Raw genomic sequence first — 13614 nt, forward strand, 5'->3', positions numbered from 1 at the left:
CGACAACAACTTTCCCGTCACGTCAAGACCAAGCTGGCCTTGTGCTCTTCAGAAAGGTCTCCAACTGGCTATTGAGCTTGTGGGCTAAAGGGTCTGAAATGTGTTGTTTAAGACACTACTTGAAGGCATACCTAGTCAATTGAAGTATGAAGGACAATGGGTTCGGACAATTACAATATTGCAACTTGTCCCGAATCCGCGGCGACGGGCGATGCGATGACCCCAGACGAAGCGACGATGCGCTATCTCATCCCCTCGATCTGACCCCAGCTCGATAGTCTAACTATTTTGTGACAGGCTGCATGCCTTCGTCCCTCCCCCACGCTTGGTACAATGTCCAATGACACTTTCTTGTGTTGATAACAGCTCTAGCCTGTCCATCATATGATTTCTTCAACCATTAAAAGGAAGCAATGGTGCACCCCTCAAAATCCTAGAGATGGACTCTCAGATTACCATCACATGTTTTGTTAACCGATCCCGTCGGTTGATATCCGTCTCGCCTCACCTGGGTTTCTTTAATCTTTGAGCTTGGGCCCGCAACTGCCCACTTTGTTCCTCTCCAACCATTCAGCAAGCATCCGGGGATCAGTAAGTGCTGATAAGCTATCTAAGTTATCTCTGGGATCCACGAGTTATCAATTACACATCTTGAATAACTAACACGAAAAATACCTCTAACCACAGCCGACAACGGCCTCGTCTGGTTGCCAATCGAGTTTTGTGCCTAGAGGCGGATTTAATTGGAATTTATAACCACCAATTGACCACACTCAAACTCCCTGTTCATCTTTGTCTGATACTTAACACAAGGCCATCTGACTTGAAGTTGATCGACATCAAGATACCTTATTAGCTTCGCTTGTTAATGATCGACACCCCGGACAACCTTTAACACACGCTCCAACGTTGGCCCATTTCGGATTTCTTCACACAACTTCAATTCACCACTTCAACAATGGATGAGGATCAAGGACCACAATCCATTGCGCCTGAACATGCACCGTCCAAGACAATTGCTCAGCGTTGCAATGGTCTTGTTAAAGCGTTCACAACTAGACACGGTCTGATCGGCGATTACGACTATGGCTTCCTCTTTCGGCCAAACCTGCCTTTCATGAAGAAGAGCGTTAACCCAAGCCCTTTCTTTGGACTCAACGACAAGATGCCAGTTCTTCTTGGTTTACTCTTGGGGTTCCAACATGCATTGGCCATGTTAGCAGGTGTCATTACGCCACCCATTATCATCAGTGGCAGCGCCAATCTATTGCCTGAACAACAACAATACCTTGTCTCGACCGCCCTTATTGTCTCAGGTATCTTTTCCGCCGTCCAGATTACTCGCTTCAGACTTTTTGGCACACAGTAAGTCTGGCAATTCAGATAGCTTTACCGAATACCGTGCTGACAATTATCCTACAGATATTATCTCGGTACTGGAGTACTGTCAGTCGTGGGCGTGTCTTTTAGTGTGATTCCCGTAGCGCAAGGAAGTCTCGCCCAGATGTACGCGAATGGCTTTTGTCCTTCCGACTCTGACGGAAACCCTTTGCCCTGCCCTGAGGGATATGGAGCCATCCTGGGCACCTCGGCCGTATGCGCTCTTGTCAACATTCTAGTTTCTTTCATCCCTGCCAAGTTCCTGTTACGAGTACTACCACCTATCGTTACCGGCCCTACAGTCATGCTTATTGGCATCAAGCTCATCAAGTCGGGTTTCTCCAACTGGATGGGAGGCAGCGGAGGTTGTATGACAGCTACTGATGGATTGTTCGCCCTGTGCCCTAATATCAACGCCCCCCATCCTCTGCCCTGGGGATCTGCAGAATTCTTGGGCTTGGGATTCTCAGTATTTGCCGCCATCATCCTGTGTGAACGATTTGGTTCACCTATTATGAAATCCACGTCAGTCGTCATTGGACTGCTGGTAGGGTGCATCATCGCTGCCGCTGCTGGCTATTTTGACCGATCCGGCATTGACGCAGCTCCTGTTGCATCGTTCGCATGGGTGCACACCTTCCCACTCTCAGTTTATGGACCTCTAGTCCTTCCTCTTATTGCAGTTTACCTTGTCTGTGCTACTGAAGCCATCGGCGATGTCACGGCTACATGCGATGTTTCGAAACTCGAGGTCACTGGAAAGACTTATGAGTCTCGTATCCAGGGTGGTATCTTGTCTGATGGTCTTGCAGGTTGCATTGGTGCCCTGATGACAATGACTCCCATGTCCGTCTTTGCCCAGAACAACGGCGTCATTGTTCTCACCCGCTGTGCTAATCGTAAAGCTGGTCTTGCTTGCGCAATGTTCTTGGTTATCATGGGCATTTTCGCGAAGTTTGCTGCGGCCCTTATCGCCATACCGTCAGCTGTTCTTGGCGGCATGACTACCTTCCTCTTCAGCGCTGTTGCTGTCTCTGGAATGTCAATCATCGTCCGTGGTGTACCGTTTACTCGACGCAACCGCTTCATTCTCACTGCTGGCTTTGCTTTGGGTTATGGCGCCACACTTCTTCCAAATTACTTTGACAATGTCTTCACATATAAGGGAGACAATCGCTCCTTGCAGGGATTCTTGGACGCAATTGTACTTATTATGGAGACCGGATTTGCGATTGCCGCCATAGTTTGCGTGGTATTGAACCTCACACTCCCCGAAGAGCTGGGAGATGATATTGATGCTGCACGATCGACGACGAACATCACGATGCACGAGGAGACAGAGCAGAACAAGGCCATCGCGGGATCAAGTCGAGATCATAGTATTGATCCGAAAAAGGAGGGTTGATGATGGGAATGAAAAGCACATATGCCTGGCACACGAAAATTAGTACGGTTCCTGTGTTTATGTAAATGATTAGGAAAAGACGGATACCATGAAACACATGTATTTGTTAAAAATTGGATCAAACGAGTTCTATTTGTAACAACTGAGGCGTTTCCACTATTTAATAACTCCCGTACCGAAATGATACCTGCTTGAGATACCAATTACTCAACACCTTAGCCACCAAGAGGTTGACAAAAACAACGTCCCTAAAACTCCACGCCCGTCCAGATCGTTCATTCATTATATGGCATTAACCCGTACCCTCATTCACGTTAAATTTGAACTTTATCGATTAACAACCACCTGTGCTGAGTTAATTCGTCACTCCATACACAACTTGTGATCTACCCTCGTAACGCTGCTTGTGGAAGTTGTTCATCTGCTTCCTGTAGCTCTGTTGCAACTCGCCCCATAGTCCACGATGTCCATTTCGTATACATTCACGTGCATCGGCTTCCGTTTTGACCTTGCAGTGACAGACATTGGGCGTGCCACAAAAGTAGGCTCTGGCTCGAGGATTGGGGAACTTGATGCTGAGTCGCTTGAGGTTTGGCCAATTGGCACTGCTGCTTGTCGAAGCTGGATTGTTGAGTGCCAGCCGGGCTAGATTCCAGTCCATTTCGCCATCCGAACTTGACTGTTCATGCCGTCGGGCTGCAACAATAGAGTGTCCCTTCTTCTTCTCGATGGCCGCGATTTCACAAGATGCACCATCTCTTCCCGATTTACGGCAATCACAGCGTTCAGGATTCATACTCGTTTCGTCATCGATTTGAACCGTTACGAACGAGAACTTGTCGCCTTGAAGGCTTTGTGTAAAAAGAACAAGCATTGGCTTTACTGGACGCTTGTGGAGGAGACCCGTGGAGTTGGTTCCGGTTGAAATGCTCACGCTACCAACGTCGCTGCTGGAGGAATTGCTGTTGTTTGATGTACCACTAAAAATACTGAAAGAGCGCCCATTCCTAACCGTAGTTGTAGTTGTACTGTTGGACCGAGCCGCAGCAAGAGACGCGGATCGAGCGGGCGACGCAGATGACCCGACAGGTTTTCGAGGGAGCGATTCGCGCGGCGGTCCTTGTGTTGGAAAGAAGTTCTGCCTTTGCATAAGCGGCGATCCGATAGGCTCTGGGGAGCTTCTTGTTGGCCAAGACTCATAAGGATCAAAGCCCACAGGTTGTCTTTGTGGGATTGTGACAAGACTTGGATGACGCCCGGAAGGGCTTGTTGGGAATCTATCCCTGTTGTTCCCACTGCTCACTCCAGGGGGCGAGCTCCGAATGGAAGCTGAAGCGAGTGACGTGCTGGGTTGAAGCATTGAACTCGACGCAGGAAAGCTTTCACCCACTCTAATGGATGAGTCTCGAGTGGTAGCTGAAGCAAGTGTCGATATGGAATTTTGTCGGCTAGTCACTGAGCCGTTGGTCGTACTGGCAGCGGCGTCACTATTTGTGATAAGCGAACCTGCGGTTTGTTTAGGTACCCAGAGTTGGAGTGAGGCGTTCTCCATAATGTTATCGACTCCATCAAGGACAAAGATGACTTGACAGTCGTATTGGGTGTAAGAGTCCCACGGCTTGAAACCTGTCACTGCTTGCTGAAACTTTAGTATATCACCTCCATCAAGGAAGTCTAGCCTTGCTATTCTTTCGTTCTGCCGCATGATGATTTCTTGCGTCATGTGGGTACCGATAGGCAAGGCGTATTGGGGGTTAAACACCATGGAGGTGACGTCGAAATCAATGGTTTCAGCTATCGGAGTTAGAAATTGTATATCGTGTAAAAATCACAAATTGATTACCTTCTTGTCTCGGTCTTCCAGTAGCCGCTTGTTCTGAGCCTGACATGATGACTCTGAAGCGCCGCCCATCGGTATCTAGCCTACGAAGCAGCTGGGCTTTCTTTTCAACACCTGCGCTATAGCTTCGTAAAGGCCTGAGGAAATTAGAGGCTGTGAAAAGGGAGGAGAACAGACGACTTACACCTCAAGGAGCTGCTCCATCATCTCGTCCCTGGTTACCACGTCGACAAGAGGGGCAGGATCCTTCTCGGGCCAGATAGTAAACATGTCTCTCTTGAGCGTCGAAGTGATGATTCTGGGCGTCACCAGCTCTGTGCCAAAACGGGAACATTGCGAAGAAAGATCCTACCAGAGTTAGTATCAGGTGTTTATTTGCAACCATGATCTTACATCTTCTAGTTGTCGAGTATACGAAGGCCAGTGTGATGTGTCTTTGTTTGCTGCTTTGAGGGTTGGCGACGCCTGCATTCGTTTGAAAATCCACACGCACTTTAAGAGGTTGAGATACTGATCAACAGCTGGGACACGATCCTCAACCAACATTCCTGATTGGAAATTGATAGTGCTCCTGTGAAAGTTTAGTATGAATGCATCCGACAGTTCACCCAGCTCAAAATCGTCCTCAACACGGTATTTCGGGTGACCAGTAAGAGCAGCAAAGCGAAACTGATCGTCCAAGTCAACGGGAACCTCTAAGAGAATGACGCTTTGCTGAGTCCGTTGGTCCAGTGCATCGTCGAGGTCGGGGATAAGAACTCCCATCAGACGGCGAATGTCATGGTGCACGATAGTGATCCGTTCTGCGAGGTCTCGATGCATGAGCTCAATGTCTTGTCGCACGCGAAGAAGGAGGTCACTTTCCTGGTTAGCTTGCTGGATAATAAATCAACAACTTTGACTTACACCTCTAACGGTTTCAAAACATGAAGAATTTTGGAGTTGTGCAGCATAATTCTCTGGCGTAGTTGATCGGCCAAAGGCTGGACAAGTACGTTCCACTCTATGTTGCGTAGAGGTTTGCTCCCCTTCCCATACCGATCGTTGGATACAAGAAGTTGACGGCATTCTCGTAGCGTAATCTCATAGTCTCCGATAATTTCAATGAGTGAAGTTCGGTCCCATCGTAACCTTGCTGGCACTCCCGGTCTCCGTTGGCTTTGAAGTGAGTCATCTGCCCATGTAATCACTCTGCTAAGAATATCGAGGTTTTCGGCCAAGCCTCTGACATCTCTTCCAAACTCTGAGTATTGACGTGCTAGGAGATTGTCAGATAATGAGAACCACATGAGACGAATTCACGGACGATCAAAAGACGCATATGCTTGTCTCATTTGCGTGATTTGTCGCTGATCGTTCGACGCGGATAGGGAAAGCCTTGCAAGGCATAACATATGTATAGAAAGCCAAGGCACCGGGCTCTGCACTTACTCGCATTATAATCTTCTTTCCAACCATAACGATAAATATCCCAGGCTAGGCGCCCAAGGTTGAGGATATCTCCAACCTGTAAAGGACCTGCCATCGGACGCTGCTTTAACTATCCACACACAAAAGAACTTTAAACAATGCGATTCTGTAATAGGAAGCTGACGACGATCACTTGGGTAAATGCAGCGTCGATGGAACCTCTGGTTAGTTGAAGACAGGTTAAGGGCAGCAGCACCATAAAGAAGTCTTCTCAACGGGGTTGTTCCTTGAAATGTGAAGGAAGAAAGGTGGCACAGAATCTGAACCTGACCGGTTTGATTGGCATGAATGACACCCCCAAACCGACCTCAGGGTGAAAGATGCAAGGGCTAAATGTGGTGTAGCAAAACAAGATAAGAGGCGGATGTGCAAGTCCTGCATCCGTAAGGCACGTACACATCCAGCGTGGCTGGCAGCAAGTAACTCAAAGTGAAGAGTCAAAGTAGAACGAGCAGCTTCCACAGGCAGCTAGGCAGATTCACACGGATGCGTGGCTGATTCAAATCATAGCTGGTCACCCAGGCGGGTGACCTGCGCAAGCAACCATCCGTACCTGGTAGCGGGGTAGAGAGAAGAAGGGCCGGGGATAATAGCTTGTAAATTCTTATCAAAAAGCACTTGCATGGGATTCCCGAGACTTTGGTCGTTGAGATAAATGGTTTCTCTCCCCTGCCTCTTGTTCGCACCCAAGACAAGGATCAGAAAATATGGGATGGCAGATTTCTTGTTTCCAGGCCGAGTACATGATTTCCAAGCTACAGTCCAGACATGATTTCTCAAGAATGAGAATGAAAACTGGGCGTCTTTTCAGCTTATCTTGGCATTTCTGTAAGTATCTCATTAGTTTATGTTTGAGATCATTGGGGCTATGCGATGCAAGGGTGATGGATTGGTTGTTTGAGTTATCTGCGTGTCACCAAGACGCTAGAATCGCAACGGCTAGCGTTCATGGTTCTGTTGAAAGGTATGTGCAAGGCGTTTTTGGCAGATGGTAGATAACAAGGCTGTCGGGTTTCCAAAATGAGGGGAAAGTCTGCCTAGAGTGACAAGGGAACTGAAAAGGTCACACGATGGTGATGAGGCTTGAAACGCATTGGCTGTTTGGTCGGTCAACCATTCTGGACCAAGAGCTGAACGCCCGGCTTTGGTGTGATCGCCATGCCTTGCAGATACAACGTTGAGGGCGTTACTTAACACCCATGGATCCCAGACAACCATGGTGAGTAACCAAGCTGAATTTGGCTGTTTGCCTTTGCGCACATCAAGTACAAGACCCCGTCGGCTTGACTAGATCCAGATGTCAGGACTGGTTCAGGATTATCTTATCGCTCAAGCTGCCTCCAGATCAACCGAGTCAAGTCTTGTAAGTCCATCTCGAAGGGCGACTGACCTCTGAAAGCACAATCATGGACGACTTTGCAGCATACCGGAACCAGAACCGTCAAGCCGAACCGCCACAGCGCGATGTTCGAGCTGTTGATAGCGACCTTGATTCCATTTTTGAAGACGATAACCCAGGCCGGGTCTACACATCAGCGCCTAAAGAGGCGTTCAAGCTTGGATACTTTGATGTCATGTGTCTGGTGCTTAATCGAATGATTGGTAAGTCTTCAACTTTTTGCGAGCTTTGGCTTCGTTATCATGATGTTGTGTCGAGGTTGGATTTAAGTTGAGTTGTAAGAGATGAGATGCCCCCCAAGTGGGGAAGCAGACGGGGATCTTGTCAGGATCAAGATCGATGAATCTCCTTCCCTGACCCAAGCTTGGATTTTTATGTGTCAGAAGAACCCTTAATTTCTGATTTGGAAGGTGCCCTTTCTTCCAAATTTGAGGGTCAAATTTACAATCTCATCTCAATTGAGACGAGATGAATGGCTCACAGCTTGATACAAACAATACATTCAGCTATTTAGTTACTGATCTTGTTGAATAGGAACTGGCATCTTCAACTCGCCCCAAAGAGTAATGCAAGGGACTCGTTCAACCGGCGCAACACTTCTTCTCTGGCTTGCTGGAGTAGTTTACTGTCTGTCAGGTGTTCACGTCTACATCGAGTACGGCCTAAATGTTCCTCGTTACACTATCAACGGAGTTGAGCAGAGTGTCCCGCGCAGTGGTGGAGATCTCAATTACCTCCAATATGTCTATCGAAAGCCTGCATACAGAAAAGGAACCGTACTCCTGAGTACCTGTATGTTCGGCTTCTGCTTTATAGCACTTGGCAATATGGCAGGCAACTGCATCAACTTCGCTACCATGGTGCTTTCGGCGGCGGGAGATGATAACCCATCTTCCGGTGCCGTTAGAGGTATCGCCATTGGCATCGCGATCCTCACTTGCTTCATTCATACCTTCTCTCGAAGAGGAGGCATTCTTGTCAACAATATGCTGGCTATGATTAAAGTCATGATGCTTCTCCTCATAATCGTGACAGCTATTGTTGTTGGAGCTGGAGGTCTAAAAGATGCTGATGGTAACACAGTGAAAAAGGAGATTGAAAACAACACTCGACCTTCCAGTGCCTTCGCCGTATCTGGCGATGCCAATGGATATGCCCATGCATTTCTTGCCATCATCTTCAGTTTCTCGGGCTTTGAGCAGCCAAACTATGTCATGGGTGAGATCAGCCGACCAAGACGGAAACATCCGGTCGCCATGCTGCTTGGTGTCGGTACCGCCATCTTGCTTTATATGGCTGTGAATATCTCCTATGTAAGTCCCAATGCTTTCAATCCGAGTTGAGGACCCATTTTCTGATATCCATGTAGATGGTGGTGGTTCCTAGCGACGACCAAATATACGACAACGTAGCACAGAGGTTCTTTGAGCTCACCCTCGGCAGTCTGAGTAACAGCGGAACCGGAAAGCGCATATTTCATGCCTTTTTGGCTATATCTAGTATGGGAAACATTATTGTCATGACTTATACCGCTGCCCGTGTCAAGCAAGAAATTGCAAAGGAGGGTATCATTCCTTATGCCAAGTTCTTTGCACAGGATGGCGATATCTCGTTAGGACGCCTCCTGCATTGGCTCAAGAAGAGAGGGATGTTCAGTTCACTTCTGAGTACACGTTGGCTCTCGCCTGAAGATCATATGGAGAGAACCCCCGTGGGCGCCTTTGTTCTACACCTCGTTTCTTGTTTTGTTCTCATCTTTGCAACTTGGACTATGGACCCAAAAAGCTCTTACACTTTGCTCACGAGCTTGAGTGCATATGTCATCAACGCTTTTTTCGGCACCTTCCTAGGATTGGGAATCCTTATCCTGCGCTTCAAGGGACCTCCCAAGACTGACAAAGATGAGATACAAAGCCCAGCAGCACCTCCTCAGACTTGGCGCCAGATGACAGGGAAGCACATAAACCCCACACTGAGCGTTATATGCGCTGTTATTTATATGATCGGTGGTTTATGGCCCATCGTTACTATTTGGATCAAACCCAATGAACCTGAACAAAGACCTGGAAAAGCTGAAGAACAAAGACTCATATGGTGGCTTGTACCCACTATCACATGGTCTGTTATCGGCGGCAGCGTATTCTGGTTTCTCGGGTTTATTGCTTTTGCAATGCGGAGAAAGTACAAAAGAAACGAGATCTTTGTGGTTGAGAAGAAGCCCGAGTTTGAGAGCGCTGATGGGCCTGATGACTCAGATGGGAGAACAGGTGGATATGTGCTTGTGCACGAGACAGTCTATTTGAGTTGGATTGCGGGAGAGATTCATGATTCAAAAGGATCGGGAACGACCGGGTTTCAGGAGCGTCCAGATGCAATGTCTGCTGCTCCAGTGAATCGGTATGCTGGGACTGATTTTGAAGCCTTCTACCAGGAAGAGCGTGTTGCTGCACCGGCAAAAGCGTACTATTCAGAATATCGGCCATGAGCAGGAATATCGAATTCAGTATATATAGTCAACCAAAACATCAATCATTAATTCTCTTCAATGTCTGTCATCCGTAAAAGCTATTTAACAACATCTTGACAATTATCCTAAATACGCAGAAGTTCATGAGTATAACGGCTGAACGGAGACGCATTCACTCTAGAGCAAATATTGGTAGGTTGTCCAACAACAAACTTTGTCTGTTAAGGATGACATAAACAATTGTCTACTGTATGATTCAATTCATACTCTGCCCGGGATTTCCCACAGCACGACTCAATAAACCAATGGTATTCATAATAGCCCTTTTTACAACGCCAATTCACAAACTACTCCTTTATTATTGCTGTTCAAAATCCCGTGCCTTACGGGTGAGAACCCGTATATTATCGACGAGACCTTCCACGAGCTCTGGATAACGATGCGCCTCACCATTGGCAGCTTTTCGGCCTTGGTCGATGAGTAGTTTTGGATTAATTTCGATTTCGAGTTCATGCTTCTTTTCTTGGCGACCCTATGGCAGAGTTAGTAAGGATGGATGAATGGTAATGAATGAGAACATACCCCTGGGCCACCGTGAATGACCTGCGTGAGGTCAATCTGATATGGACCTTGCGTATAGCTTAGTCTGTCCTTGTTGCGATCAGGATTATCTCCGGGATTTGGAATCTGTTCCAGCTCTTCCAATGTGCCATCCCAATCCATCTCAAGGTTGATACTGATACGGCAGTCCATAGGCAGTAGTGGAAAATGAATGTCGAGGTCGGCAACGCGAGCTTTGATGATTTTGCCCAGAACCTCCTGCGTTTTCTGATCGTGGGTCACTCGCACGCGGATGCGTTTTCCTTTTCCTAGACGGTTTCTAACGCAGCCAGGGATTCTGTCCTGTAGGTCTGCGGGTAAATCGAAGAAACGATCTCTTTCTCTTCGATGTTTATAAACAACAGGAACACGATGATTGGCGCCACCTGGACCACGAGGATGTGTGGATTTCACTATTTCGTTAAGAAAGTCGTTGTTCTTCTTGTGGGCGACCTAAACTCGTTAGCAATTAATTAAGCACCAGCTAGAGGCACAAAAAAAAACAGAAAAGACTTACCTCAGTCATACTGCTTTCAAAGGCGACGCGACTACTATCCATCAAAATGCATTCAGAGGCTACACCCCGCTCAACCCGACGATGACCAGTGTCCTTGTCGATCAAAGTGCCGAGTTTTGCTTCCACTTCAAACTGAATACCTTTGCTGGAGATCTCCATCAAATCAGGTGCGTTGAGCACGTTGAGGAACAAGAAATCCGCCACCTTTCTACTAATGTCCTCGAAAGGTTTGACTCCTGTGATGCTTGGTTCCCATGGACCGAGAATCTCTTGTGGACCTGGTTCGGCGGGTGGCGCAGCATGAGCAACAGGAACTGCTCTGTTGGTCTCGGGCGAGGCATGGCGACTGGGGCGAGTGTTTTGTTCTTGTTTTCCATTTATATGTGAATGAAGTCTCTTTTGGAGAACGAAGTTGGCGTTCGATGGCATCGTGCCCATTCTTCGGGAGTCTTGTGCCCATACAGGCGGTTGCGAATAGAGTCTTCGCTTTTTAGTCAAAGGTGCGGAGGGCATACTTGACTCGGACTCGCGCTTGATAGGAACCTGGTCGCCATTTGTCTGGCTTGACTTGATTCGCTTCTCCTCTGGCTCTTGCTTGGGACTGCTGTCGATACGGTCCTCAAGTTTGCGCTTGGCAGGGGTTGCCGCGCGCTCGGTATCTATAGCCATCGATTGCGGAAGAGAAAGCGGTTGCGACTGTTTATTTTTGGCGTCTGCTGCCGCTAACGCAGCAAGCGGATCGGGATTGCTGTGAAGCGAAGGGACTCGAGACTTGGGACTGACGGACGGGCTTGGAGCGCGTTCACTATGCGATTGAGATCGTCGATGTACGTCTGGGGCCGGCGAGCCGTAACTGCTAGATATACGTTTGGCGGGCGGAGGAGGTGGAGGTGGTGAACTTTTTACTTGTGCTTGTGCCTGTGTCTGTGCTTGCGCTACTGGAGTAGCTGCTGCGTATGAAAGTCTTTGTTGGTATGGACTCGAAGGCTGTGCGAACACCCCAGGGCCAGATGTTTGTCTTGATCCAGAGGACAAAGGCGGAGCGACGGGCGTAGCGGGCTGGGATGGTTGGCGACTATGGCCGTATTCCCCAGGAGGTGGGCGCGGAGCGACAACAGGACTACTACCTTGAGCGAATCCGTAGGGGTGTTGAGGATGAGCAGATGTTGGAGTTGGAGTAGAATGTGTGGAGCGTGAAGCAGAGGGAGGGCGTTGATTTAGGTATTGCTGATTAACTGCAGCGGCGACAGGAGGTGTCTGCGGAATAGAGCTTTGATGGTGTTGTTGCTGTTGCTGAGTTGGAGGATAGTGGCCGTGTACATGACTAGGGGGGCCGACTTGTGGGCCCTGTGAGAAGCTTTCCCGAGGAGGGTATTGAGCAGGTGAGTGTCGGTGTCGTTGGACTGGACTAGCTACTTCTGCAGGGGACTGGGTATGGGGAAAGGGATAACCAGCAGACGCAGATGCAGTAGAAGGTGTTGTTGAAGCTCGATAAGGGGATTGACCTGGAGTTGGACCGCTTGGGGACCGCGCATCGTGAAAAGAACCTGCTGGTTGTAGCGGAGGCGGCACTGGACGTCCTGGATATGGCCCGGGTGCCTGGTACGGAGATTGTGGTGGATACGCACCAGGCGGCGGTTGATGGGGAGATGGCTGATGATGCGACGGTGGCCGCGATTGAGGATGATGGGGATGAGCAGCGTGCTGAATGTATTCTTGTGGCATAGGTTTTCCGGGCGAGGGATGAGGAGGCGGTTGTTGGCGGTTGTATTCGTGATAATAGGGGCGTGAAGCGGGTGCTTGGGCCGGACTCTGCGATGGTCGTTGCATCTGTTGCTGCTGTGGGTGAGGCTGTTGCTGAACATGCGGCGGTGGTTGCGGCTTCGGCGCGGGTTTGACAGGAGCGCGGTCGCCACCTTCCGACGTGTTTAGAACGGATCGAAGATCCATGGTGATGATATTAAAGTGACAGAGGATGAAGATTTTGCGACAAAACGACGTTGCGGGAATCCGGCGCGAGAAGAGACCACAAATCAATTTGGACGCCAATCACTCGTCTGAAACCAAATTCCAAACGCGAATAAAGCGCGGCCAAATGGTGACGGGCGTCGTCCTCAATGGAACAGGATATTGAATGTCGTTGAAGCGATGGAGGACGGTCGTCGTCGCGCGAGGGGGAAAGCGCAAGTGGACATGGATGACTGGGTTGGTTGTTTCTACGCCGCCATGGCGAGGCTGCCACGCTGTCGAATTGACGATTATCGATTGGCGAATTAACTTCGCGTTGGGGTCTTGGTCGATGGGGCGATATGGTTCTCGGACGTGCGGCGTAGTCGATAGATGGTGTGCGCTGGACGTTATTCGCGATACTAAAAGTTTACAGTCGATTTGATCATTTGGTGTTGGTGTCCTGTCATCGTTTTCTGGCGACAAACAGAGATGGGATAGGCGACAGCCTGACGCTAGAGGTCTCTCTCCAGGGATGTGGGATTGCTATGTACCAATGTACATGACGCGGGACAAATTTTGTTTGCAA

The 13614-nt window shown here is 48.8% G+C and overlaps 4 protein-coding genes across 4 annotated transcripts; 2 read left to right on the forward strand and 2 right to left on the reverse strand.

The window, feature by feature from the left end:
- Nucleotides 1-958: 958 nt before the first annotated feature.
- Nucleotides 959-2785, forward strand: EDB82DRAFT_431515 (permease family-domain-containing protein; the record flags this gene model as incomplete). The annotated part of the gene is made up of 2 exons (XM_025727572.2): nt 959-1365; nt 1423-2785. The coding sequence occupies 2 exons, from the start codon at nt 959-961 to the stop codon at nt 2783-2785; spliced, it is 1770 nt and encodes a 589-aa protein (XP_025582025.1).
- Nucleotides 2786-2897: 112 nt separating this feature from the next.
- EDB82DRAFT_506734 (uncharacterized protein) lies at nt 2898-6079 on the reverse strand. Its single transcript, XM_065608768.1, has 5 exons — nt 5532-6079; nt 5019-5484; nt 4810-4973; nt 4629-4762; nt 2898-4579 (listed from the first exon to the last, which is right to left on the reverse strand). Exons 1-5 carry the CDS (start codon nt 5912-5914, stop codon nt 3141-3143), a joined length of 2586 nt encoding a protein of 861 aa, XP_065463991.1. The 5' UTR covers nt 5915-6079; the 3' UTR covers nt 2898-3140.
- A 1422-nt stretch (nt 6080-7501) lies between these two features.
- Nucleotides 7502-10068, forward strand: EDB82DRAFT_577244 (amino acid permease-domain-containing protein; the record flags this gene model as incomplete). The annotated part of the gene is made up of 3 exons (XM_025727574.2): nt 7502-7697; nt 8029-8807; nt 8864-10068. The coding sequence occupies 3 exons, from the start codon at nt 7502-7504 to the stop codon at nt 9977-9979; spliced, it is 2091 nt and encodes a 696-aa protein (XP_025582027.1). The 3' UTR covers nt 9980-10068.
- Nucleotides 10069-10070: 2 nt separating this feature from the next.
- EDB82DRAFT_506742 (CYTH-like domain-containing protein) lies at nt 10071-13521 on the reverse strand. Its single transcript, XM_025727575.2, has 3 exons — nt 11079-13521; nt 10544-11014; nt 10071-10493 (listed from the first exon to the last, which is right to left on the reverse strand). Exons 1-3 carry the CDS (start codon nt 13026-13028, stop codon nt 10320-10322), a joined length of 2595 nt encoding a protein of 864 aa, XP_025582028.2. The 5' UTR covers nt 13029-13521; the 3' UTR covers nt 10071-10319.
- Nucleotides 13522-13614: the final 93 nt, after the last annotated feature.

This window comes from Fusarium venenatum (assembly GCF_020744135.1).
Source record: "Fusarium venenatum strain MPI-CAGE-CH-0201 chromosome Unknown EDB82scaffold_3, whole genome shotgun sequence".
NCBI classification, from domain to species: Eukaryota; Fungi; Ascomycota; class Sordariomycetes; order Hypocreales; family Nectriaceae; genus Fusarium; species Fusarium venenatum.

Bases quoted from the DNA above. Each gene is read 5' to 3' on its own strand.
- EDB82DRAFT_506734 (XM_065608768.1), bottom strand. From the start codon at position 5,914: ATGTGGTTCTCATTATCTGACAATCTCCTAGCACGTCAATACTCAGAG. The intron at 4,763-4,809 runs GTAAGTCGTCTG...TAATTTCCTCAG, and splicing joins ATGGAGCAGCTCCTTGAGGT to GCCTTTACGAAGCTATAGCG. The intron at 4,580-4,628 runs GTAATCAATTTG...TAACTCCGATAG, and splicing joins TGGAAGACCGAGACAAGAAG to CTGAAACCATTGATTTCGAC.
- EDB82DRAFT_506742 (XM_025727575.2), bottom strand. From the start codon at position 13,028: ATGGATCTTCGATCCGTTCTAAACACGTCGGAAGGTGGCGACCGCGCT. The intron at 11,015-11,078 runs GTAAGTCTTTTC...TAACGAGTTTAG, and splicing joins TTGAAAGCAGTATGACTGAG to GTCGCCCACAAGAAGAACAA. The intron at 10,494-10,543 runs GTATGTTCTCAT...ACTCTGCCATAG, and splicing joins TCATTCACGGTGGCCCAGGG to GGTCGCCAAGAAAAGAAGCA.